Source organism: Erithacus rubecula, assembly GCF_903797595.1.
Source record: "Erithacus rubecula genome assembly, chromosome: 13".
NCBI lineage: Eukaryota > Metazoa > Chordata > Aves > Passeriformes > Muscicapidae > Erithacus > Erithacus rubecula.
In genome coordinates, this window is record NC_136665.1 from 8,317,768 (window position 1) to 8,344,708 (window position 26,941).

The 26,941-nt window shown below is 35.7% G+C and overlaps 1 protein-coding gene across 4 annotated transcripts in view; it reads right to left on the bottom strand.

The window, feature by feature from the left end:
• The window catches only part of ERC2 (ELKS/RAB6-interacting/CAST family member 2), a 400,862-nt gene that overhangs the window by 357,463 nt on the left and 16,458 nt on the right, over window positions 1-26,941 (bottom strand). For all 4 annotated transcript variants that reach the window (XR_013775763.1, XR_013775764.1, XR_013775765.1 and 1 more), the window contains one exon: window positions 25,906-26,706. Coding sequence is in view for 1 of the 4 variants with exons in the window: in XM_079317392.1 (XP_079173518.1) it covers window positions 25,906-26,562 (657 nt within the window). In the remaining 3 variants the exon portion in view is untranslated. The remainder of the gene's footprint in view (window positions 1-25,905; window positions 26,707-26,941) is intronic.

A 26,941-nucleotide genomic window follows, 5' to 3' on the forward strand; every position in this document is an offset into this window, starting at 1 on the left:
CCCTGCACCTTCCCACTGCAGACAGCACTCTTGAACCAAATCCACAAGAACTGACTCCAACCCCTCCATCTGAGATTCTTCCTCTAACAAACAAGAGAATCATCACCCTACAAGGTGATATTTTCACACCACATTCCTAGTAACAGAAATAGCCTATTCCACTTTTCTGAACAGTTTTATATGCACTAATTGCACAGAAAAATTAATATTGTTTATATTTCAAACAACTGCACTGCTTCCAGAGGTAATAAAATTCTAATTACTGTTCTCTAATTCAGGGCCAGCAAAACACTAAGAATTGGAAGAGGTCCTGCTCTGAAATACACTAATGCTGTACAGATGAGATCATTTGTAGCAGCAAAGGATTACTCACAGGGGAATTGCTCTCTACTATTTCACATGCTACAGCTCCCATAACTTCCACTTTGCCTTCTCACTCAATCTATAAAGCAGCAAATGCACTTACATCACCTCTGAGGTAAACAGTAATGCAAGATGCTCCTTGAGGTGTAAAATCTGCCCCAGAATCCTCTGGATCAAACGTGTGTGCTACTCAGCAGATGAGTAAGCCCCATGCAAAGGAAGTTCTTATAGAGAACACAATCCACCACAAATGAGAATTTATATCAGCTATTATAAATGAATTTAGAAACCTGCATCTTAAGCCATTAAATATAATACTATACTTAAGAAGAAAACTGCAATTGTTTGCAGTTTGCAGGGGGGAAAGCAGGTTTTTTCTGTATCATCTAACATATTTACGGTCAGAAATCTATGAGCCCAAGAAGCCAAGCTTATGTATAACCCTAGGTTCAAAGTATATGAAACAGAAGAGTCCATTAGTTAAACATTAGCATCACTCCAAGAGACATTTTATTCGAGATGCACTCTTCTTTAGTGCTCCAGAGCAGACATTCTTACTTGCAGCCTGTAGACCAACTTGCAGGTGAAATAAGTGGATTGATGATCACAGGAAAATTTACTTATTTCAAATTTACAGGGGGAAGATAAAGTTGCTAACAACCATAGGAAGCCACCCCAGGCACATTTATTAAAAGTTATTTCTACACATTTGAGGCATTTTCTCCAAGGAATGATGCCACATTCAGTGGTATGGAACTGTCACCAATGAGGTAGAGGTACAAAAATATTATAGCCAGCCTGTGTTCAAAGACATGGAGGAGAAGAGGACCAGACATCAAAAAGTGTGATTGTGGAGTTCAGGAAAGAGATTAGAAATGCTAGAAATGAGAATAAAATGGAACTTCAAAGGCATTACACTACCTTTTATCCCTAACAAGAACACTTGCCAGAATGGTGACAGTAAAAACTGCATTATGGGCTTTATTTTTTTCCTATGATCATTTTTGTATCTCATGCAGTGATGCTACATGATGAGTGAAGCAAATAGGTGGTCAAAGGAACATTCTCCTTTTGTCAAGTCTTAAACCATTATCTCAGACAACACAGGATATGAATTCTACAACTTTTTCCCTTCTCTTCCTGCTTCAATTCCTCTGTATTATCACTCACCTATTTCCACCAAAAAGAAGAGAAAGATAAGAAGAAAGACTACAGCATTAAAACTGTAATTGTACTCACAAACACGACATACTGACCCCATTGATGTTTGCAACGGTGAACCAGAGAGCCTTAGCTCAAAGGCCCATTTTATACTTTTTATTTAATATAACTTTACTCCTAATCCAAAATTCAATTGAATAATGAACCACTTGCTATCACTTCTAACAAAAAACCCAGCACATTCAATCTATTCAAGCCATGTCAAAGGTACTTACTAGGGTTTTTTTACCTGTCCCAACTGTCTTTTACTGAAATAACCTTGATCAGCTCCATGATTCATCTGTTACTTTGACCCTCTCTTTAATATTCTCAGCTGTATTGGAAACACAAGTTCAGTCCTAGATATTGACTTTGATCTATTAAGAGAAGAAGTCTAGGCCACTTGTGCTCTGAAACTTGGAGCAAAAAAGCCTTTATAGAAAAGTGTACCTTAAAATAGCTCTCTGCCATTTCTACTGCCAAAAACCTTAGTAAAACATATTATACTTTTTATGGAGAATTAGAGGATTTTTTTTTCCCCTTTGCTACACAGAGGCTGTAGAAATCCTGAGTGTTATCCATATTCAATAAGAATCAAGTATGTGGATATGATAATGTGAATAACCATTCCATTTTCCTCTCTTCATCATAATGAATATTTAGTGACAAACCAAAATCTAAAAACTCTCAAGCACTTTATTATTGATTACTTTAAAAGATAAAGGCTGTCCATTCCAAACCCTTACATATTTTCCTTGAGTGCACATTTATATATAAAAAGCTTATTAGCTGCAGTAAAATGTAAACATGTATTGGAATTAGCCCTGTTCTTTTCATGTCTCAGCTCACTGAAGCTGCCAACATGTTACAGTGTAATCTGTGCTGGTCTCTTGTACTGCATGGGGAGAACTTGCTGTTCCTCAGGCATTCTCATATGAAAATGGAGGGGGATACTCACATAATCCAGTGGTCAAAAAATTCCTCTGGAAAGGGTCACAGGAAATGCTGCAATCACTATAGGGCTCTGCTGGTTCTATTTAGTTTCAAAGAGAAGGAAAAATGCTCCTCAAGGAAAAAAATGTTTGGAGGGGCCCATCTAGCTTGCAAGGCTTTGCTATGAGCTTAAACCTCTTTACTTCTTTAGATATTTCTCCTCTTTATTTTTTTTATTTGTATCTTACTTTCACCCTTTCAATACTCTGCCAGGGGAGCAGGAGAGCCTCTCCCAGGAGGGGAGCCCCTGTGTGGAGCTCAGGTGTCAGCTGGGCTTAAACCACAAGCAAGATAATTGACAATTAAATGATCAATGCATATTTCTAAATAACTGTTCTGTGATTGCTCTGTATTGTGTTTAGTAAAAGTAGCATTAGAAAGGGAGAAAAAAGAAATTAAATTTTTATTGTCCTAGATGTCAATTAATCCATAGCAATTTTCTTGCTTTAAGAAGTGTGCTTCCTTTTCTTCCAGTGCCACAGGAGGCTTAATCAAGCTGGACCATAAAAAACAAATTCCAGGAATGATGAAATGCAAAATATCCTGACCTCCTTGGAGAGCAATACTGCTTACCTGCCAAGTGAAAAGCTTTCAGCCAGCTGGATCATTTATTTTTAACTATTACTAAATAGAAGAGAAAATGGCTCCAGGCACTTCAGAAAACAAAGGAAATTAAATATTTAATTGCCTTTGTAATCAAGTAGACTTTACATTATTATTTTATTCTGTAGAATCTTTTACCAACTTTTTCCCCAATAATATCTAGAATGGAAATAAGTACAGTCTTTGTAAGTTCAGAGCAAAGAGTGCAATAATTTCTTACTTGGGTAGCCTGACAAAACACCTGGGACCTGGTGTAAGACCTCTCTTCAGCTAAATGTGCTAAGTCTAACCCAGAATTTCAGAATAAATTCTAGTAATCAAGCATCTTTACTCAGACTTCTTGTGCAACTTCATTTAGATAGTATATACTAAATCCTTCTCAAAATTTCTTCAAAATGAAACTGTGCTGAAAGTTATCCCAATGGCAAAAGATTGATAACTACATACCTGCCTACAAAAGAAAGAATGCTTACCATTTTTATTGTATTAAATTCAATTGTGTGAGACAAAACACCACAAGGCTGTTATTACTGATGCACAGATACATTTTTTTCTGTCCTGAAGCCTGATTCAATGCAAGCATCTGATAAAGCCATTCAATAAATAAATCTATGCACTGTAGCCAGTTATAAATAATACCCAAATGTCCCATATTTCCACCAGCCAGAATTCAAATTTCATTTCAGCAGAAATAATGCAAGTATTTGCAATAGCTTCAGCTAATTCGACTTTTCAGCATATTGATGGTTTTCCTGGCTCCTACTCTGGGAAGCAGTAAAATCAAAATTTTCATGAATACAAAAGAAACATCCAAATGTGCTTACTTAAAAGTTACAGGAAAAGGAAGCACTTTTAGACTTTTGATTTTAAACTTTACAACCTTTTTGACTGTTTTCATCCCTCTGAACTCAATCTTATTTTCTTAATACAGATGGATATAGTAAAACAGAACCATTTCTGGTACTTTATATCTGGTGCCTTGGATTTTGGCTGCTTTCCAAAGTAAATGGCACCCACTTAAAGAAGCTTTTACTATAAAGGTCAAAATAATTCTGATCAGATGGCACACCTCAACACTTTTGTTTACCCCAATAAAATGTTGCCTTTACTAAACACAAATGCATTGTCTCCTAAAATATCCTGCAATGAATCTATGTGGCAGTTTTGATATTATGTCTGTATTTGATAGCAGCAGCTCCTGTTGAGAGATCAAAACTTTTCAGTGCTTGGAACAGCTTTTGTGAAGTGAATTACCACAACCTGCCTGTGAACAAGAGTATTTGCTCTAGGTTTGCCAACAAGTAATTTAGGTTCACTGTGGGCATGGCTGCAGATGGAGGTGCCCTTCTGGCACTTTTTCCCCTGATTTGGAGACAGATTTCCTGGTTGAGAGAACCAGGATGAAAGAATGTCTGGAACAAAGACTGATGTATTTGACTAGATGATGTCACTGTTCATTGATGATGTCATTATTTATGACTGTGCTCACTCTGCTTTTATTAAGGGAGGGGTTTGGAGTACAAAGCAGGTCCACACAGATAATTCATCTTTTAAACTTACAGGGAGAGGTGGAGCTTAAATGAAGTTCAAACAAAAGCTGAGTGCCATACTTTTCTAAAAAGAACTAATTTTATGACTTAATGAATATCTCACAAATAAAAAAAAAAAAAAAATAAAAATTAAAACCCCCCCTAAGACCTTCTTAGATGATGGTTTTTAGTTACTTACCTAGCAAGTAACAGTTTAAATAACTGGAACAATTGAAATACCAGTAAGCTTTGATGAACTGGGAAAGCATCCAAGTCACTCTTAGGTGGTAATAGGAGCTAGCATGCAAGAGAAGCCATCACAAAGCCATCACATCCTGGGCTACAAAAGCATTTAGTCTTCCAAAACAGATCAAAAAGCACAAGAACCCACAAAACAAATCAAGGATCAAAGCAGAAGTCTTAGCTGTTGTCAAAAATTGGTCCAGATGCAATACAAAAAATTAAATCATTATTATAAAGCTAGAGGGTTTTGTTTTCTGCTTTGTGTCAATCAGCACAGCAGCTACACAGCAGAATGTGTGCATGTATTAAAAAAGCACATACAATGAAAACCTTTTAAGCACATCAAAATTCAGACCTCTTTAGATAACAAATGAGGTACCTCTTGTAACTCCTAATGTGTTTTGTATAATGGCCTCATTTTTTCCATTAAAACATATGTATCAAAAATATTTTAGTCTATTCAATATAGAACCTTTAACTCCACTTTTTGATAATGTACTTAACAAAAGAGATGAGCTCCCTTTTACTTGCTATCAATGAAAATTATGTCTGACCTAAAGGTACTACAGAACACCTACAATAATACTGTAATACAAACTTCATATGTTCAAAAATCTAAAATTGAATCATTGCTTTTAGCTCAGAACTAAGTTGTACAGAAAAACTGTATTGAAAACAATACAAAGAACAAATACAGATCACTTTATGAGTATGAAGTTTTGCCTATCTGAATAAGGTTTTGTGCCCTTATTCAAATACAAGATTTCACAGAATTTAACTTAGTTATATAGGAAAATCATAGAGTTATAGAGGTACCAATCCTTGCCTTTATTAACAGGTACTTTGTACATTCTTCAAAGATTATTTCTATTTCATTTCAGAGAGAAGTTCTCTCCATCAGGCTAAATGCTGAAGGAACCTCAAGACCACTTTGCACATTGGGATATTCACCTGCAGCTACAACATGAACATTAAGTGAAGCTCTTTTGATATTCTTTCAGTAAAAGTTACAGAAGTGCAATATCTTGCACATATGAAACTGGGAGGCACATACTGAACAAGTCACTTTACTCATGCATAAAAGCAATGTGGGTGTTTCACAAATTACTGTGACAGATCATAAAATTAAGACAGAACAAGTAAAATCATTATGTTGAGGGCATTATTTAACATGTTTCTAATATACTATTTCAATACATTTGCAATTTCTAAAACACAAAGGGCTAAACTATACAGACTAACTCAAGACTAAAGTCTCTTTTCTGTGGAGCTTTCTAGGATCTATGGGGCTGTAGAGAGAAAATCGTGAGCCTTTCCTTCCTTTTACAGACAGAAAATGTCCTGAAGACTTCACAAAATATTCTTATATTCAGACACACTCTAAAAAATTTCCACAGAAATACACAATGCCTCATTTATCATTAGTGGATCAGTTTGCATTAAATACTAAACCACTATTAAAAAAAAAAAAAAAAAACAAAAAAAAAACCAAAAAAAAAACAGGTAGGAGGTGACAAAATACTTTACCAATTAATATACTCTGTAATTCAGGTAACTCCAAATGCAAACCTTAAAGGTGACATTTACACCCATTTTCTACCCTTTGCTATGTTAAAGTAATTGAAGGCTGCCAGAAACAGCAGGGAAATCTTAACACATCTATCTAATTTCCACTGCACAAAAGCCAGATATGCCTTCTAAACACCATTATTTCCCCAAGAGCACCTAGGGAAGGTATTAGTGTGAGATATATGTACATTTTATAAATTCTTCACCTAGAAGTCTGTTCCCTCTTGCAAAAATAGTATTTACACCCACTTTTGAGGGCATTTGAAGCCCATTTTAGGCCTTCCCTACTGCCAAAAACACACAGAAAAAAGTGAAAAAAAATCTCATCATCAGTGATTATAATACAGTAAACACTATGCTCAGGCCTAAAGGTAGTTCCTCTGAATAAATCAAATATAAATTTGGGGCTTTCCCCAACCCCTGCAAAAAGAAATCAAATTTACTTTTTTTTTATGATAGACTTATTCTTGCATGCCTCATGGTTTTATTATAGAAAACAAGTGCACAGTAACATATGGTACATCTGTTTCATATTTTGTCTTTCTGCTGTCATGCTGTTTCTCTCAACATTCAGTACCACACTTCTGTTGGCTCATAATAATTATTTTTAAGCTGCATATGAAATACAGCCCACCTCTACTGACATGATATTCCTCCCTCCTTCCCTCCTCATCCAAATGTAGAGTGGAATATAAAGATAGCAAAACTAAGACAAGAAAAACCAGGAGTCGTTATCAAACACTTTACATTCCTTCATTTCCAGAAGTTTGGTTTTACAAACACTCCTACACTGTCATTCACAGAGGAAGAGATGGCAATGCAAAGGAGATGGTACCAGCAGAAACAATAGTTAAAACTCATTTAAGCAAAACCTAATATTCACTCAAATCTGTACAAAGACATATTCTCCAACTGAATAGACAACCTCAGGCACAACAGCCATGTGGAAACATCTGTGAGGCAAAAAGCAGGACAAGAACTGGGAGAAAGCACTGAGAAAAGAAAGGTGAGGAACTGAAACCAGGAATGTGGCATGACCCAGCAAAAGGCACAAGGGGGGGAAATAGAGGATGACAAGAGGGATTATGTTTAGGGTGAACTTTCAGATTGAAACTCTCTGAGAAATAACAAACCTGGCAGCAAAGTATGGGTAATCTGTAAAAAAACTGAGCCCAGAAAGGGGTGATAAAAGCACAACAAGGGAGGTGAGATGGAAGCAGTGAATAGGCAAACAGTCTAGCTAAGTTTGAGCAAACATTATGGAGAGAAGCTTTTATACCTGCATACATACAGAACAGCCTGTAAGCTCTTCAAAAGAGATAAGGGAAAATAGAGAAAAAACAAAAAGTAACAATATTTTGTGAATCTGATACTGGAAGTTGATGGTGCTGGTGTTGCATCAAAAATGCAGCAGTAAATACAACAACAAAAAAAAAAAATCTTAATTTGTCTCCAGTCTGTCCAAAATAATCCAAATACTTCTTAGCAGCTGTCTGTTCCTGTGGACTTTATGTCACACTTCACAATGGGACACTGATTGGCAAAACCTGAATGCCACTTTGTTAAATAAACAAACATTCAATAAAAATAATACAGCACTGTTGCTGAAATGCCAATTCTAATTGCAGGACTTCAAGCTTCCCCACTTCTTTGTGAAGCAGATGGTAGTTTTGCTGGAAAGCACAGGACTGGAGGTAGTTGGATTTGGCACACTGAAAATTGGCACCAGAAGTTGAAAAGGTTCCATTTCAATTTTGTCACAGGGAAAGATGAATCTATGAATTAGCTCATAAACGTTGAAGTAGAAGCTAAAGAAGCTTTTAACACCCCAGCCACTTCACCATTAAAGAGTCTGAATAGTTTCCTCTTATTACACATTTCACAATATGCTGTAAATACCAAAAATTAATAAATTATTCCAGCTCTAACCTAGGGGCCTCTTACTGTTTCTTCCCTGTTCTTTGTGCATAACCACCAAAATAACTGCACTTCAATAAAAAGTTGGTATGTGTATATTTAAAAAGGAAAAAAAGAGTAAATTATTCTCATCAAGAAAGGTGTTTTAAGCAGACATTAAGCAAATACAGCATTATTCACAGGAGGAAAAGGGTTTTTAGGCATTTATTGATCCAACTGATAACACTGACATGAGATCATCTATCATATTTCATATTTCAATAGAACATATGGTTTTCAGTAGATTCTTTTATGAATTGGACTGTTGACAAAAATAAGCTTTCCAGATATGCCATTGGCACTATACTAAACTGAAATATTGTCATATTCCCACACACCAACAAAACAATATCAATATGCTTCCTAGCTGTATGGAAATTCCTTTATATATAAAGAATCAATATGTGTTTATAAATATCTAATCAGAAAATATAAAGCCTATGAAATTCTTTCTACAGGATGATTCAGGATCCCAGTAGAAAGGGTATAGTAGAATTTTTGAAGAGCACTCTAGAAAATAAAACTCAAATTTGGATTTGTACAGATAATATTTCTTAAAGTTTTATTTTTCAGTCATGAAAGAAGAACTAGGTTATACTTTCTCAGTATTGTAATAGCAAGTAAACAGGGCATTACTAATAAACAAAATACAATGAATTATCAACTTCATTCCTCCTGGTTGCTTCACAATAATGAAAATACAGCAGTGTAAAGCTATAAAGTGTGTACTGTATCAGTTTTTAAAAACTTATGTTTTACTTTAGAATGGGATTTTGCAAGACCCTAAAAGAATTTCACAGCATGAATTCAATAGCTAAATTTAGCGAGATCTGCTCCCAATTTCCCCAGGCATTTTTCACAGCCTTCCTTCAAAGCATTAAGTACAAGCTTGCATAAACTAATTTTAAAAGGAACATTCTTCTCTATCTCAAGAAAAGATATATGAAAATACATTGCTTATCTCAAAAGTGGCATTGTTTGGGTAACATTCACTCCAATTCAGGGAAGAAGAAAACAGGGCCTTCATATACCCCTGTTTCCTTTATGTATCAAGACTATGTCCCAAAAGTTCCCCTCCCATCTGCTATTACATTTGGGTTTTTTCCTCTATTAAAGTACAAGCAGCAGCAGTTAACAAAGAGATAGAGAAACCACCAAAACTCACGATCACAATTTTTCTATTCACTCCCATTTTTATCACCATGTATTTATAGCTCCACCAATATTTTTATACCATAGCTCTCATCTCTCACCATACATTCATTCAGTGCTAACAGACATGTTATCCCTTAACCATATATGTATTTATGCCACCAACTTCAGCACACAGTAAGGAGAACATAAACAGTTTCAGGGCAGATTAAATTCAATTATAGGCATGCAGCTAAAATATAGCACAGCATACCTAAAGAAATTCTTCCATTTCTCAATTGAATTTTTCAAAGCAAACATTGCCTTATTTTAAAAATGTTCATAACGTGATTGCAGAAATCTTAAAATGATCACTTTTTTTTTTTTTAATTTTATTTTAGATGGGTCATATCCCACCAACTTTTTTTGGAAGCTACTGCCTCCTTTTTTGCCACAGCCTCCACAATACCCAGAGCATCTCAAAACTCTACAGGCAAAATCCAGTGCTTGCAGCGAAGCCACCTTCACAGATGACACAAGCCCTGAGCTGACGTTCAGCTGCTGGCACAGCAGCAGCCTGGACGTGCTCCAGGGGCTCAGGGACCTCACCCTCCACCTGAGCCTTGGCCACTGCAGTGTCTCAGCAGCCAGAGGCAGCAGCCACAGCAGCCAAGCACCCACGTGCTGCACAGCAGAGCTGGCAGGTGACAAACCTTCAGGCGATAAAATTTCTTACTGGTAGACATGACCTCACCCAAGAGAAACTAGTTGAGACCATGGGACTTGACCCATCAAATACACACTTCTTTCTCCACCTAATGAAATGTTCAAATGGATGTTCTAGTATTACTCTAATATGTTGGAAGAAGTCAGTTTTGTAGATGTTAAAAATAAATCAAACGGAATTAATATTTTGTAAAAAGAAAGTTAAATTAGTATGCAAGATATAAAGCTAAATTTGCAGAAACATTCCCCATTTCATGTTATAGAAGGAATTACTCTAGGGATTAATTTATGTTCTTATTCACAACCATTTTTCTAATACAGTCATTAAATTCTGTTTTATGAATCACTGTTCTAATCTGGGCTAAAGCAATTAAGTCCTCACGACAGAACAGTAGGTGTGCTGGTGCTAATTAATATTCCTCTGAGGTGAGCCTAAAGTTTGCTTGTGTCTTCAGTACACCTGAGGTTGGCATTAATCAAGATAACAATTCCTTCCTGGCATCTCTCTGAAGGAAGAAACTGGGCATTTAGGATCAAAGTTCTTTCCATCAGCACAGATCCTCCACAGGCTCTCCCTGCTCCAGTGCTGAGATGTGGTGCTACCTTGACTTGTAACCAGAATTTCACCCACGAACTGCAGTGCTTCCCACCTAGTCCACCTTAAGGAGTCAAGACAACATGACATTAAGTAATTTCAGGTGACTACTGAATTGGTAAAATCTGATAGCAAAGGAAAAAATACAGCCTGAACATGTGTATATTTTTCCTCCTTTCTAATGCCTCATTATCCCATTGCTCCAATGCCAAAACATTAACAAAAAAAGGAGAGACTTGTTTGAATACTTTACTGTTTCAGCTACTGCCATGAAGAAACCAAGAAATTCCTCTTTTTTTATTCCCCCCCAATAACATTTTGGTTGTGCTTCAAAGAGTTTTATGTTTTCCAGTTACACTATTGATGGATGTCCTGTATGTAAATAGAGACAATTTCTGTTTCTCCTGTTGTTTTAAACTTGTTATGTTAGTTTATTCTTACTCTGTGTAAAGCTCCATTCCTGTATTCACAGTTAGGAAGGTGAACTACCAACGAAAGTTTCTAATTGTTTTCTGTTATATTACCAGGCAGAAAATACTAAATTTAAGTCTTAAGATTTTGCTTTAGTACATTAATTCCAAATTTATAGTTACATATATTTAAATAAATACAAAATTTGGCAGTGAGTAATTTAGTATAATTGAGGTTTGGCTCGAATAAAGCACAAGCAAAACTGACCAGGGGATACCCTGACCAGGGGTATGGGTAGGGCCCCTCCTCTCACACTGTACCCAATCAGTCAAGCTAAAATCTTACATACTGTTTACTAATACATATTAATACAGCATGTTCTGGAAAGCTCCTCCTAGTTTCTATTCCTAAAATCCACATCACTATGTTGTGTTGTACATCACCAGTGGTCAGGGGTCTCTCCTCCTTTCAGGGCTTTTTTGTTTACAATGAAGGCTCCGGCTCTTCCTCAGTGGTCTCAGTTGTTTGACCTTGAGGGTAGCACAAGCACCCTAAGCTTAGGGTTATATAATTAAGCCTTTGTTCCCATAACAAGTCTTGTCCAAGTGTCCAATGCCTGGAATCATCCCAATTTGGCCCAATTCAAGGTCAAAAGTTTTATTTCTAGATGCTGTTCTTAGACTATACCCTTACTATCCTCACTCCCATCAAACATCTGGGGGATGATTCCATCTCCTTTTTTTAACCATTTCCTTTAACCTGTTTGCTTTGTAACAATTAAATACAATTTTCTGTTGATTATAAAGCAACAATTTTGCTAATATAGTTACAATTTAATTAGCACAAATCATATTTATAACAAGAACCTATTTATCTAGTCAGCATTACCAGATTCCCAGACGTGACAGAGCATGAACTCCTTTAGCTGCTGTACAGGGCTTTTTGTTTCTGAAAATTAAACCTCCACAATTTATTTCTCAAATACTGACATTTCTAAAACATTTGTTCCTTAAATACTTAGTAAAGCACAGCTAAATTATTTTAACTATTCTGTACAAAGAACTGAACTCTCCAGTTTTAATAGGAAACACTGCTAAGGCCTCTTGGTTTGCTGCGTCATTCAGATTTTGCCCAGCTTAAAGGAAATTGTAAACTGAAATAGAATAGCACTACCAAAATCATGAGACTGCTCAGACTCACTTATTACTTAGATACTAGATAGTTAGATAAAAAGAGCTAACTGCTGAAGCAAAAGAATCCACAAGCAGCAGAAAATGGAAAGGCAGGAAAAGAAAAAGCTGTATCATCTTCACAACAGAGACAGGTCAGGAGAGTTACTTCATATACAAGAATTACTAATTTAAAATGTAACATTTAACAGCATAGTTGTGCACAGACAATTTAAAAATACCAATACAGCAAATGTGCACATCTATATTTATTCTTTCTAGCATTCATGACAACTTGCTCTGTCTTTCCTTCAGATTATTATCTGGCAGCCTGGTAAATGGAATTGTCAAGTGCAGAAGTGTGTACAGTTCCCTACCCTGGCACACTATGAAAAGCAATTCTGCATTTGTTGAGCATTACTATGCAAATTATCAAAGCTACTGCTAGGTTCCCCTGAAGTCCTGCCTTTCTTCTTTCAGCTGTTTTACATGTGTTCCTAGCAGGTAAGTAAACATCTCAGTGCAATTTCTTGAAATGCAAAAAATATTAATATCTTATTTGAAATAAATCTTCATCTATATTTGATATTATAGGAACTCTCCTCTCTGAAACAACCTGAACTTGTCATTTGTCCCATGTTTTACCTACAGAGTAGCAGAAGTTGTGACATAAATGGGTCCAAAACCAACAACTTTTGTCTAACATATAACAGAAAAGCAAAAGGCAGTGACTTTATAAAATAACTTTTTAATTAAGTTAACCATTCTAAATTATGAAATTCTCTTTAATTGCATGATCTGCCATGGTTTTAGGTATCTAACAGTTGCAAAGGTATTGATCTGAAGTTCATTTCTTGCCTCTGCAGGTGACATGAGAATATTCACCTTCCTTATTCTCCTATAACAGCTGTAGGAAATGCAATCCACACCCAAAGACAAAAATCACTTCTTAATCTGAAAAACAAGCTACGTCTTTACTGGTTATATTTGTATTTTCTTGCTTCACAGCTAAAGCATCAGGCTTCACAGTTTCAGAATAATTTTATCATCTAAAAGTTAATCTGATCATTCTGAGTTTTTAACAACTCCATTTCTTAACAGTTTAAAGAACAGAATATTTCAAGTCATGGTTATTTTATGTAAAAGTTCTCTTTTGGACTGTTGGTGGCGTCTTGCTTTTTTGTTGAATTTAGGAATCAAAGAAAATAAAAAAAGCTGAACAGCACAATACAGGAGAAGGGGATAATACTGAACATGTAAGATGTGTAAATGGTATAAATAAGGAGTTTATACAAATTGACTCACTCCTCTTAATCACACATAATCCTGCCAGTCGCCTTTTGCGAGCTGAATTAAAAACAAAAACAGCAGCAAGCCTCATTATGGGTTTTCCTGAATTTTCTACCATCTGGCAGGAAAAAGTTAATAAAATGAAAGGAAATTCATGGCAAAATAGATTTACTAGTTTTTGTAGCAAAAACTATTTGTTTCTGCACATTTTAGCATTCCTCATCTGTTAAGATTATTATTAAAAACAGATTACTTAATTCTAAAAAAAAAAAAATGCATGATGAAAATAGGTCTTAAAGGCTGAAATATGTTGTAGACACTATTAAGCCAGGATTAGAAAAATGAACACACACAAAAAACCAAAAAAACCAAAGAAAACAAAAAAAAAAAAAAAGAAAAAAAAACCATACCTAAAACTTCCCCACATATTTCCACAGTAGGGAAAGACTGATTTTAAGACAATGGAAAAACCTCAACCATTCAGATTATATGAAGATAAAATTTTTAAAAAATACATTTATGGACATTTGAAAATAAAATGTCCAGGGCAAACACCAAACAGTGTATTAGAGCAAAAATGCACTATTGACCTGTCAGAGAGTCTAATTCAATGGCAAATTATGCTGCTCACTGCAGTCACAATATCATTATCCTCCAATGTTGTCATGAAGCAGCTCTGCAAATGCAAAACACCTGAAAAACCCTAAACATCACACTGACAACTTAGGAAAAACAGCAGAACATGAACAATTGCTGGTTGGCACAGACATGTGATTTTGCAAGTGCTCTGTGCCCCTTCCTGCTAAAATCCAAAGTTCTGCAGAAAAAGAATGAGTTGGCAAAGGTCAGAAGGTATTAAACCACACACACTTGTCAAAGCACAAACTTTCAGATTGGGATATTAAAACATAGTCACAACTCATAAAGGCTAGAATTTGAGATAAATGAAATATAATTGAAGCACTCTTTAGAAAATTCCACAAGCTGAATAACCCACTCCTAATGGATGTTCAAATGGTGAAAGAAGGCCCTGAGACCTATTAAGGGTAAACCTTCCTCAGAATACAAAGATGTAAATTTCATGCACAATAGAACTTGTTTTAAAAATGCATATAATACAATGCTCAGTTTCACAAATTTTCAATTATCTAAAACCTAAAAGAGGACTGAAAAAGTTGCCCTGAAATAATGCAGCCAGCTGGACAACAATGTCAGTCTCCAGAATGGGCAGATATGTACAGCAAATGCACAGAAAGAAGATTGATGGAGAGAAAGGTGGGAGGGAAGGCACCTGCACAAAATAATTGTACAAGTTGGGAACAATTTGGTGTGAGGCAAAGGTGTCTTCCAATATCCAAACTATTTCTCCACTTTAAGTGGATTTTAATTAAGATGTGTTAAAATACCTGAAACGTTAATAAGACAACACTGGTTTACAAAATTAGACATAAAATACTTAATAAATATGATACTAATTTTTTTCTTATATATTTTATCGCTATGTTATCATCAAATTAAGATTTTGGAATATCAATTGAAGAGCAGATTCCACCTCACATATTTGGAAACAATTTAATTGGACACAGTTGGGAAACAAACACCTAGAAAAACTTGGGAACAAAATTTGGTTTTCAAATACAGTTTCCAACTGGATCAAGTTATCACTTTCTTCTGAGACCACCGCAACATGAAAAAAAGAGACCCTATAGTTGAAACAAGTATGAAAACTATATTCCTAAAGGTAATTTTGTTCTTTGTAAATTTGCATAATCTTTCCTCCAATATTTGATTCTGTGTTCAGCCATCAAGGCACCACTTCTCTACACAGAGAGGCCTGAAAAGGAAAATGTCCTCATCCTATTTAACACAATCACTGGTACCTTCAATTCTTGTTTTATTGTTGAATCTATATATGTCTTTAAGAAAAAAATCTCTTCTCTAAAATGCTAGTCACAAATATCTTTTCTTGGACCTTGCCTGACTGGCACTGCTTGTTAATTCTGCAGTCCTGAAGCCAGGACAGTGCAGTGTATTCAGGTGGAAAAGTCTATCACGAGTGTCCTTATCTAATTGCTCAAGTTCTCAGTCTGACAGTTCTCCCTCTTCAGGGGATGAGCTGCCTGAAGAGGATGAAGAATTCCTGGTTTTGCTTTCTTAAGAAACTCCTGTGTTTTCTATTTCTTAGTTCTTTCCTCCCTTCATTATTGCACCAGGGAATCTGGAGACAAAAATAACTCCCAAGTGTAAGCAAAGTACCAGATCATTCATACACAATTATGCAGCTCATTCATTCCCATATTTCAACCAAACTAAGAATGCACAAGTTAAATGTTACAAAGAGAAAAATAAATATACTTAAAATACATTAAAATAAAAAAATATAATACTAAAATAAATTTTATCCATCAGAGGGTGATATAGGAAGCAGTGGTGGTTAACCAATGATAAAAAATCATGTCAAATCCCTTGCTAGCAAAACTTAAACAAGCATAAAACTCTATGTGCTTCTGAAAACAATTTTTTTAGGAAGAACTTCAGGTGTCCAGAGTATTGTAGTGGCATATTGTAATTTCCATTACAATGTGAATTATCACAAATATTAAAGACTGTAGGTTTATTTTGGATTTTTCACAATATATATCTTAAAACAGATAAGACAATATAACATGTACCTAATGCATTCATGTTAACATCAAATTCATTATAAACCTCAATTTTTTGATAGGTAGGACATACTCCATAGCCCAGATAGCTGTGCTGACAAGAAGGTACATTTCCAGAATGATGTGGAAAGAATTTTGGGTTCCAAATAAAGGGTAATTGGGAATTTTGATTTCCCTCAAGATAAAGCTTATTTTCCATCACTCAAGGTAAGAAATTCAGTAACCACTGAATGCAAAACAGTCTCATTATCACAAGCTATGTACAATTTTTTAATGTATGCATGTGCATAATTACATACACATAGCAATAGAACAGCAGGCTTTTATTACAGACATGTTGATTGCAAATAGTGATTTTTCAAGTTTGGATTGAAACATTTTATTTATGCTTTAGTGTATCATTATTTAAATATAACCAACCCCCACCTTCTAGAGCATCCAGAGGAAATATTACACCAAAATATTCAGGCATTTCTTCACTGCATTAGTTAAGACCATTATGCTTTACCCATAACCAGGTACCTAGAAGTTAATGTCACACACAAGAAAAATTTCACACTAACAGGACCATTTTTCACTCTTTCTACCTACAAATTGCAAAAGCTGTGTCCATTTACACAGTCTAAATCAAAACAGGTAGAAAAGCTCTAATTTTCAAAGCACAGCTCCCTGTGATTCTTCCTGATCTCTTCCTGTGATTCTCTCAATTTAAATGCAAGCTTTTGCAGTGAGACTTGCACTGTATTCAATTAATGCTGCAGTCAATTAAATGGAAACCTGAGTGAGTTCAAAAAGCAAGCCTTGTTTTAGGGCTTGCTGCTCCCCAATATGTGTTACACTCCCCTGGTTCTGCTCACCTTTGTTTTTCTTCTGCAGAAATGCCACGTGATGAGACCTCACCCTCTCATTCAATTAAAGATGAGACTGGAATACAGACTGTTCCAGACCTTAGCATTCCCTGAGTCTCTAACACTGAAGTATTCACTGATTTGCCTCAGGATTTTCCTTTTGGCAAACCCATCACCTATTCCTTTTCCTTCAGGGCTACAAAGACTGCCTCACATGAAATCCACTGCCTCCTTTTAACATGTGTTTTGTTAGCTTTTTTATCATCTTCCAACACCAAGAGTAAAAGCAGTAACTATCCTGTGGCAGATGCTTAAGGAAATCCAAAAAGTAAATGTTTTCCCCGTCCCACAGGCCAAACATTCTAAAATTAGTAGATTCAAAAGATTTATTTGCTCCTGCCACAAGCAATCCAACTCGAACCAAAGTTACCCTTTATAAAATATGCCAAGGGTTCCTGAATCCTAGTTTCTTTACCAACTCAGCTGACAGATATTCCAGCAATAAATTGAAGTAACAAATATCTTGCTGCTGACAGCTTTAATAAGTGGACTTGCTGGCACCAGGGAATACATAGTTCCATGGTCAGGAATGCCAGATACCTTCAACAGAGCAAATGACAAACAGTCCAAACCTGACCCTGCATGACATTAACCAAGCACAACCCCCAGACATACAAAAACTCAAAAGAAAACTGAATCAATGGCCAACAGGTTAGGTCACCATCACAACATTGCCTTACCCTGACAACAATCTGAAATGCATCTTCTGAATTCAGGAGCATAACAGAAAAGAGAAAGGTTAGGAAGTGTCATGCAAGTTTATCTTTAAATTATATACATATATAAAATAAATAAATATAATGCTTTGCAGCACAGCCAAGAGGGTCATGTTTCTCAGAAACAGCCCAGAGGAGGAGTTCCTATTGCAGGCTAATTGAATATGGCATTATCAATTGCCTGTTAGATGATTTGGGAACAACTGTCAGAAAATACAAGATGAAAGGACCAGAAGGAAGGAAAGCATCAGAAACTTTACTAATAAAGACTAAAAATGTAAAATAAAAAAAAATTACTCTTCCTTCAGTACTTCCTTCCTTTTCCCTCTTCTACTTTAGATAATGGAAAAACCTGAAAAGTAATTTCCAGCATTTTTTTCAGATTAAGTCTAAGACTTCAGGAAGGAAACCAGTTTAGAAAACCTAACAGAAAAATAAAAATATACTTAAAAGAACTCCATAAACTACTAGCTCCATCACAATCAGTGGAAAATAAATTCCCCAAGGAAAATGTTTGATGCATTATCTATGATACCTGTGAGAGACTGTGCTATTGATGAGATGAAAGGTTTAATTAACATCTCCAGGAGACTTCATTTATGTTTTGTAAAACTTGCTTTCCAAGCAAATTCCTGCATTATGAAACCATTTATATTAATATGATGTATCTAATACTAACCAATTCAAACAAAATTCAAAATGGTTTATATACAGTTACCTTTCTCCTGATTTCCTTAAGTCATTCTGATTACCTTCTAGGATAGAATTGAAGCAGGACTTGCCTAATTTAAGACAGGAGGGGGTAAAAAGCAGCAGGTGTGACTTAGCAGCAGGTGCTAAAGGACTTCAAGCACCTACTTAAAGAATCTTCAAGCAGGGCTACAAGCATAAAGCAAGGGTAATTTAAAGGTAGTTTTATCTCAACTAATATTCTGCTAGGTCTATGTTTTTTCTGAAGTGGTCCTTTCTGAGACCCTATCAGAATCCTGGCTTCTGTTAAAGGGTTTTACCCACACAGCAACACAAAAACCACTGCTGAACAACAGAGCAAAGTGCATCAGATTGGGGAACAAACAATGCAATATCCACCTGAAGTTGCAACGGAAGTTTAATGAACGGGATGGAATTGCTAAATTCAGCTGAAATATCTTCTACAAAAATAAATAATATACCTATAGCCCTCCAGAAAACTCCTCATGTGATACTTCACTTTTAAGACAATCACCACCATTACAGGACAAAAAAATCCACCACAAACAGCAGCAGCTTTTGTAGTGTTTTGGGGTGAAACATCAAATATTAGTTAAGGATGTGACTATGTTCAAAGTTGGTGAGTTCACAGTTTCAAGTCACAGAGCCTCACACAGTTCCAACTACCTTCCATTGCAACAATCTTTCTGCTATGGAGTCAATCCACCTTCTTAAAATATTACTGGTCTTGTTTATTCTTCTTTATGAAGAAGAGCACTCACTGACACATTCTGAGACTTCAAGATGCAAATGAAATTTCATGCCAGCACTTTGACACCGGATAACTGAGAATGACTTAAAGCCTGAATTTAAAGTAAGCATTTTGCAATATTCAATAATTTTTAGTTTCCAACATGATGAAAAAAGTACTTTTTGTTCCAAATAAAATAGTACTATTTCTGTTACAGCTGAATACACACAGTGCATTCTAAAGATTACAATTCATGGTCCTTATCTTCTTTGAAATACTGGGAGCAACAGAACAAAATCAAAAATTACTTTCCTCAGATCTCTTTATACCTCAAAAAATGCCCAAAAGAGTCTAACTTATTACTATCCTTTCCAATTTACCACTAACCTGTGATACAGTTTTCGTACAGCTTAAACTACTAGTTTCTACTTTTTAACATACATATAAATAATACTATCTAAACCAGAATACCACCAAAAAGCTTCAGCCAAGACCAAACAAGAACTTGCACAGTTACCAAGTCACATTCCTATTATTCCTTTTCCTAGCTCAATACTTATCAAGCTTTTTTAGATAGAGGGAAAAACAAAATTTTAAAAGCAACTACATTCCCTCATTCACCCTCAAGCACTTTCAGGTTATGACTCCCTCAAAATTTCCTTGGTTATCTGTGGTATCATGGCCTCCTCCTTATCAAATTCTATTCCCCAGCAGAGCCAGGAACCTTTCCTCCTCATCAGTAGCAATAACAAATGCAACACACACCCTTCTGGCACAGCTTAGTCACTGTTTTTCACCAGCTACACACCATCCCTCCTCAGCAGAAGAGTCCTGCTGCTTTGATCTCTTCCCATTTCACAGACATTATTTTCTTCAATATAAGTTTTTTTTAAAATCCACTGATTTCATTCTACTTTCCTATTCAGATGACTGTTTAATCTGTTCTGTGTGGTTAAAAGCTTAAGCACTTTGTCACACTTAATAAACAAAGAAGAAATATTATGCACTTACCTAAATTGTCATCAGTGTACATGAGTTTAAATAAAGAAAAGAGTGGAGACATGCAAAATAAAGTTAAATTCAACAAGTATGCATGCAGCTCAAGACAATTTTTTTTAAAGCTGAATAAAGCAGGAAACAACAGTACAGTGAAAAACTGAAAAACTGTAACAAAAGTAACTGTAAAATAAGGTGAATGGATGTGATGAACCTACTGGCTTTACAGAATCATCCTGAAACACTTTAAGAAGCTTTTGCTGGTTATAAATACTATATTCAAATTTGGCCTTAGAAATATTTTTTCTTGAAGAGATTCATTTAGGAAAACTACAGCCAATTCCTTTTTAAGATTATTAATATGAAAACATACCTCAGGTAGCATAGTAAACCACAAGCACAACATTTCCAGTGCATACTTTGACACACTATCTATGATCTCACACTTAATACCTGTATTGGCAACTCCCTGCACATTCCACTACAAGGAACCCACAAGAATTTCATAGAGCATAAACTAAATATCTAAAAATATTTTTAAATTACATATACCTTAGCCTAATCAATGCTTTATTAGGAACATAGTTTAATTAGTACAGATAAGGGAAGCACAATTTCAAAATATTTGTTAGTATATTTCCTTTTATTGTTCTATTTAGATACTTGGCAGGAATCAAAGTGAAAAAGAACATGAAATAAAATTGAGCAGCTACTCACAGTTCTGAATACATGAATACACATTCACTTCTCTACTGATTATTTTAGAAGCTCTATTCTGCTAATTGCAGCATCTGAGTTATTGCTACAGATGGACAAAAGTTATTCTGAGACTATATCAGGAAACTTTTGAATACAAAACTCTTAGCCTCAGAGGAACTGCTCACTATCCTTTTTATCCTGTCTCCATCTCATTAATCAGAAGTAAATTCCTGTAGTATCAGGATAGAAAAAAACTTCAAAAGATTAATAATATGTTTTCAAAGAACACATTAAATAAATTTAAATTACCTGGTTTTCTGTAAGGGAAAAAAAGATCAAGCTTATCCATTTATTTCCAACAACATATAACCATGCCATGACTGAAAAAGAGCCACTGCACACAGTGTCCATTTTATATTAATTATGTAGTATTAAATTATTACATTTTTAATTAGGTAAAAGGGGCTTTATTTTGGGCAACAGGACTTAACATGCATTTTTTAAAATGTCACAGTGATTCAGTTTTTGCAATGTCATAAAAGCAGTATATCAACTGATAAACATTAATTTATTGTATTAGAAGCAACTAGTCCAAATCAAATTAGTTTTCCCTCCTGACAGACAGGCAACAACTTTGGAAATTAAAATTGCTGAATAATGTCTTTTTTCTTCCCAGCACTTCCCACCTCATGGCCTTCTGCTCTCCACTGAAACCTTCTACACTAACTCTTCTATACATTACACATGATTAGAATCTTCTATTCAAGACAGATTAGAGGGAATAACTACCTAGGGAGGAAAAAGCAAAATCTGTTTGAGACATAGCAAATGAATGATTCCAAGATGAAGAACCACTTTAAATAGCTAAAACATGTAGAGTACTTTCCCTATGTATATCAACACAAATAATTCCAGTTATATGTGAGAAAATATCACAAAGAATATGAAGTGAAAAAGACAACTAAATGTGAGCCGTGATGTCAAAGTACAAGAAAGCACACACTTTCAGAAATATAACAACTTTCAAAACAAAAACAGAAATGTCCAAGTTCCTGCCCATAAACTTCCTCACTGATCCCTTTCTGCTTCTAAAAGCTTTAACTTAATCAATTTTCCTGTTGAAACAGATCTTACTATTTCAAACTAATTCATTTATTTGGCCAATTTATTTTTATTTGTAATCCTACTTTCCAGGATGATTTTAAGTTTCCAATCTTGACATTATCTGCATGCATAACACATATCCATCCTTTAGGACACTGATGAAAGCCTCAAGCACATGACAGACAGATCCCTACCAGATCCTACTGGAAATCTTCCCATTTTACCATGAATCACTGATGATTATACTTTGACATAGGCTTCCAATCAAATAGTTCTCCATACAGTAGCAAAAAGCTTTCTTAGCATCAATACATTGCTACTGTTTTTTCCATTATGCATAAGGTGTGTTTTCCTGTCATCCAAGACACATCAGACTTCTTGGACATTTATTTTTGACAAATCCATATTGCGTGTTAGTGTATTTCTTAATTTCTCCTCCCCTACTACATTTAGAAATAGTTAATGATTTTTTAAAATACAGCTTCCAAATAACTATTTGGGTTTTGCATTATTTTTTACAGAATGCACAATAAAAATATGAAACATATTTCACTCATTCTCTCATTTCACTTTGTTTTGGGCAGGCAGATATGCCCTTCTCCAATCTCCTGGGAGCTCCCAAACTTTGCCAGGAGACCCAGGAATCCAGGCAGGGTCACTTTCATCATGGACAGCCAGTTGAAAACACTTTTTAGTGTTCCAGTATGAAAGAACTCAGTTTTTAAGGAAGTTTTATAAGGCAGTAAACCTCAGACACACAAGGATAGACTGACCACTTAGAATAGATGTGATAGAGCTCATCACTTGTTCTTTAAAATTTCAGCTTTTTGATGACTCTAATCTAAATTAGTTGTTTGAAAGAATCAATAGCCCTCTGGATAAGAATGACAAACAAGCTGACACAGCCAGCTTGGGCTTCCAAAGCCACTCCTTCAGAAAGGCTTCTCTCCAAATGCTTATAAGAAAAGTAGGCAGCAATTACATAAGAGGATGGGTGCTTTCATACACAAATATTTGACTACGAGAGAGGAAATAGCAGAAACACATGGTTGACTCCTAAAACCAACAGAAGGTCCCTGGGGACCTGCTGGAACCTGTGGCTGGGCATTGTGCTGACTGACACTTCCTGAGTAATCCAGAGATCAGGGTGATTGGTAAGATGACTAATTTTCCTCATGGTGTTTGGCTATTCAGAGTAGTAAAGACAAAAACCAAATGCAAAGAACAATTTTATAAGACTAAGCAAATAGTCAGAGGTTGGCAGATGAAATTCAGGGAGATAAGTGGCACACAAGTGAAAATGGTCCTATCTTTAAGCATAACAAGCTGGGATCTAAACTAGTTAGAATTAATGGTGAGGGTGTTTTTCAGCTATGATAAATATTGCCATTAAGATATTTGCTTGGTACTCCATAGCAGCAAAAGGCATCCAAAACCAGAAAGAACAAATTAATTGTTGGCAATTTCTGTGAGAGACATACAGAATAAAAGGGCAAACACTAAATATCAACACAACTCACTTTATTCTTTATGAAAAACACAAGCTGGTTTGGTCTCCTCAAAAACAAAAAAAACCAAACATGTAACAGGTCTGAAAAACATCATGTTACTGGTTCACAAGGAATTATCACACATGGTAAGATTCTCCTGTCTGGAAAAGAGCTGAGGGAGGGATGTGATGATGGCACTGTAAAGTCCTAAGCACACTGAGTCTGGCACCAGACATTAATTATTTATTTCTTCTTTCAGTACAGGGAACAGAAAAAGCAATCAAAAGTCTAGTGCAAAAGCAAATGAGAAGCAGCTGTTCCTCACAGGTATGTTGGACTGTAAAAGCCTGGGGACACTGGCATTTTAAACAGGTCCAAAAGTAACTGGCTGAATTTAAAGCCCACTGAGTTATTAGGCAAAACAAAGCAGCAACTGGATCATAAGGACTACTCTCTGGGGATACCACTGTATACTCAGCCTCTTCTGTGAATGTTTGGACACTGAGCTACCCAATGTTTGTGTTACTGCATTATAGAGTAAGGGTTCATGTTAAATACACATATAGGGCAAATACATTGTTTTTGGCAGGTTTGCTGTAACAAGAAAATAAGAGCATTTGTCAAAAAGATATGACATGAGCAAACCCATAACTGAGTTACTGGTTTACTTTCCCCTCAAGGTAAGGAAAACTAGGTTTTAGGGGAAAATACCAAAACATAAGCTCATTGATACATGACAAAGTCTCTAAATACAAGATTCAAATTCCAAATGTCAGTTTAAGATACTAATGTGACATTTCCATAAGAAACACATGGGAGTGTATTAGAATATTTCTCCTCCTAAGGTCACACAAACTACCACCATTAAAATACCTAACCAACAAAGTTTTTGAAAAACAGAACCTCCACTACGCATCTTTTTAGTAATATTGGTTCTAGCAGCATCCTAGTGCATGTGCTATAAATAAATAATCAGCAACTATTATTGTCAGTCTGGATACAAAAGTTATATAAGAAAGTAATAAACTAATTCATTGGACTGAATTCTTGATGACAACCCAGTCAGTTTCCCACAGAAGTAACTGGTAACAGACTTGCCAGCTCTGTAGATATTTAGGTTGATGACATGCCTAAAAAGGTGGAAAGTTTGCTGAGAAGCTCTAATTGATCACAAACTTGGAAATAAATTAAAAATCTCAGTTGTTACTGCCTGCCAGCAAAGAAGTTTAGATTTGGAATCTGGAAGTGAGAGAAACATAGGACTGTGTTTTTGTCTGGGGAAAGTTAACAGATGGTCTAAAAAGGAGCAGTTTTAAAATAAGACCAGAAGCCAAAAAGTGTGTGGAGAAAGAAAGAATTTTTTTTTTTTCTATTCTATGCTGCTGTTTTATATAGCTTTGTATATATAGCTCTATATTTGATATAGCAAAGTCTCAAAGTTTGACTTTACAGATTTATCCATCCAGATTAAAATATTTGAATCTTCTTATAACTTCAGGAAAATAATGTTACATTGTGAATAGAAGTATTTGAAATACATAGTTACAAGATACTCATTTTCTACAATGCAGGTCTCTGAGTCTCTGAAATGTTACTAAAGGCTTTCACTTTGTTCTGTAATGCAGAAGTACATTTAGAACAGAAGGATTTATCTTTTTAACTTTAAAACTGTTAAATCACTGTATAGCTTAAACAAAATATGCCTCTGGATGTTTATTTATACCTCTTCAGAAGTGGCTCATTTACCTGTTCAGAAAATGTTGCCAAGACAACATTTAGACAGTTGTTGCAAAAAAAAAAACCAAAACAAAAACAAAAAAAAAAAAAAATACCACCACCACAAGAACCCTAGAGAAAGTTTCAAAAATAAGAGAAAAGGTAACAACAATTATTTTCTCCATCTAAAATGTGAAGGAATGTTACATGAAGGAAATTAGAACCTAACTATATCTAGATTCTTAGTGTGCTTTCCTGCAGTTTAGCAGTCAGAAGCAAGACATAATTCTTGTGGCATATATCAAACTTGTGCCAGCACTGGATACAGTACCAAAAGCAAAACATCAAGTCCTTGGTTGCAAATCAACACAAAGAAACTTTCAGAATCACTTACCTGATTTTCTTCATGGGAAACTCTCATCTGTTCTTTAAGAACTGACATTCTGGCTGCTTCTTCTTTCCTTAATACTCTCTCTTTCTTTAGCTCAGGACTCCAGAAAGTTTTGATGCTGTTCATAGAGGACCCCAGCTTGCTGTCCTTAATGTCTAGCTCTTTTCTGAGAAGGTCATTCTCCCTCTGCAGATCCTTCAGCTGAGCCTGCAGATCTAACATGGTGCTGTCTCTAACCTGCCTCAGCATGGAAGGAACCTGGTGGTGGTGGTGGTGGTGTGAGGATGTGGTCAGCCCTCCGTGCTGGTCAGTGTAAGAAAGGACATCTGTATGTGACAGTCCAGCAGAAGCAATATTGGGGCTGCTCCCCATGGCTGTGACTCGGCCACCATACACAGCTCGATTTGTAGCCCTTCCGAGAGTCATTGTGCCCTTTGGGAAAGTAGTAGAAGCTACACCCTCGTGGTCACTCAGGTACATTGGTCCAGATGTTGCATAGGCTGCGTTCAGGGACTGGATGTTCTCCATGGAGAGCGTCTTGCCTGCCCCTCCTCCCCCGCTGCCGGTGCGCCTGTGGCCCAGGCGAGGGGACCTGGGCAGGCGCGGGGACCGGGAGGGGCTTCCTTCCAAGCTGCCGATTGTTCGTGCACTTCCATACATCTTCCTTCTGCTTTGAGGTACTATTTAGTAAGAAACTAGTAACACTAAAGTTGAATATTAAATTTATAATTCCGGCTAGAAATACTGGCAGTTTCACTGCATTCTTCTAGTGGACAAAAATCTGGTTTTCTTCCAAAGACAGACCTGAAAAAAAATGATAAAATTAAGTTTACTTTTGGAAAATAAACTTACAAGTAATCACCATATATCAGAAATCACCGTATATCAGATCTAATATCATATAAAAATCTACTATACGTTTTATATTTAGGATGATTAGTTAAAAATGCATTTTCAAACTAATTTCAATCAAAATAAAACTCCTAATTTCTTCCTTGTTCTTTCGAGCTAAAGTTTGATAAACTAAGTTGGAATGAAC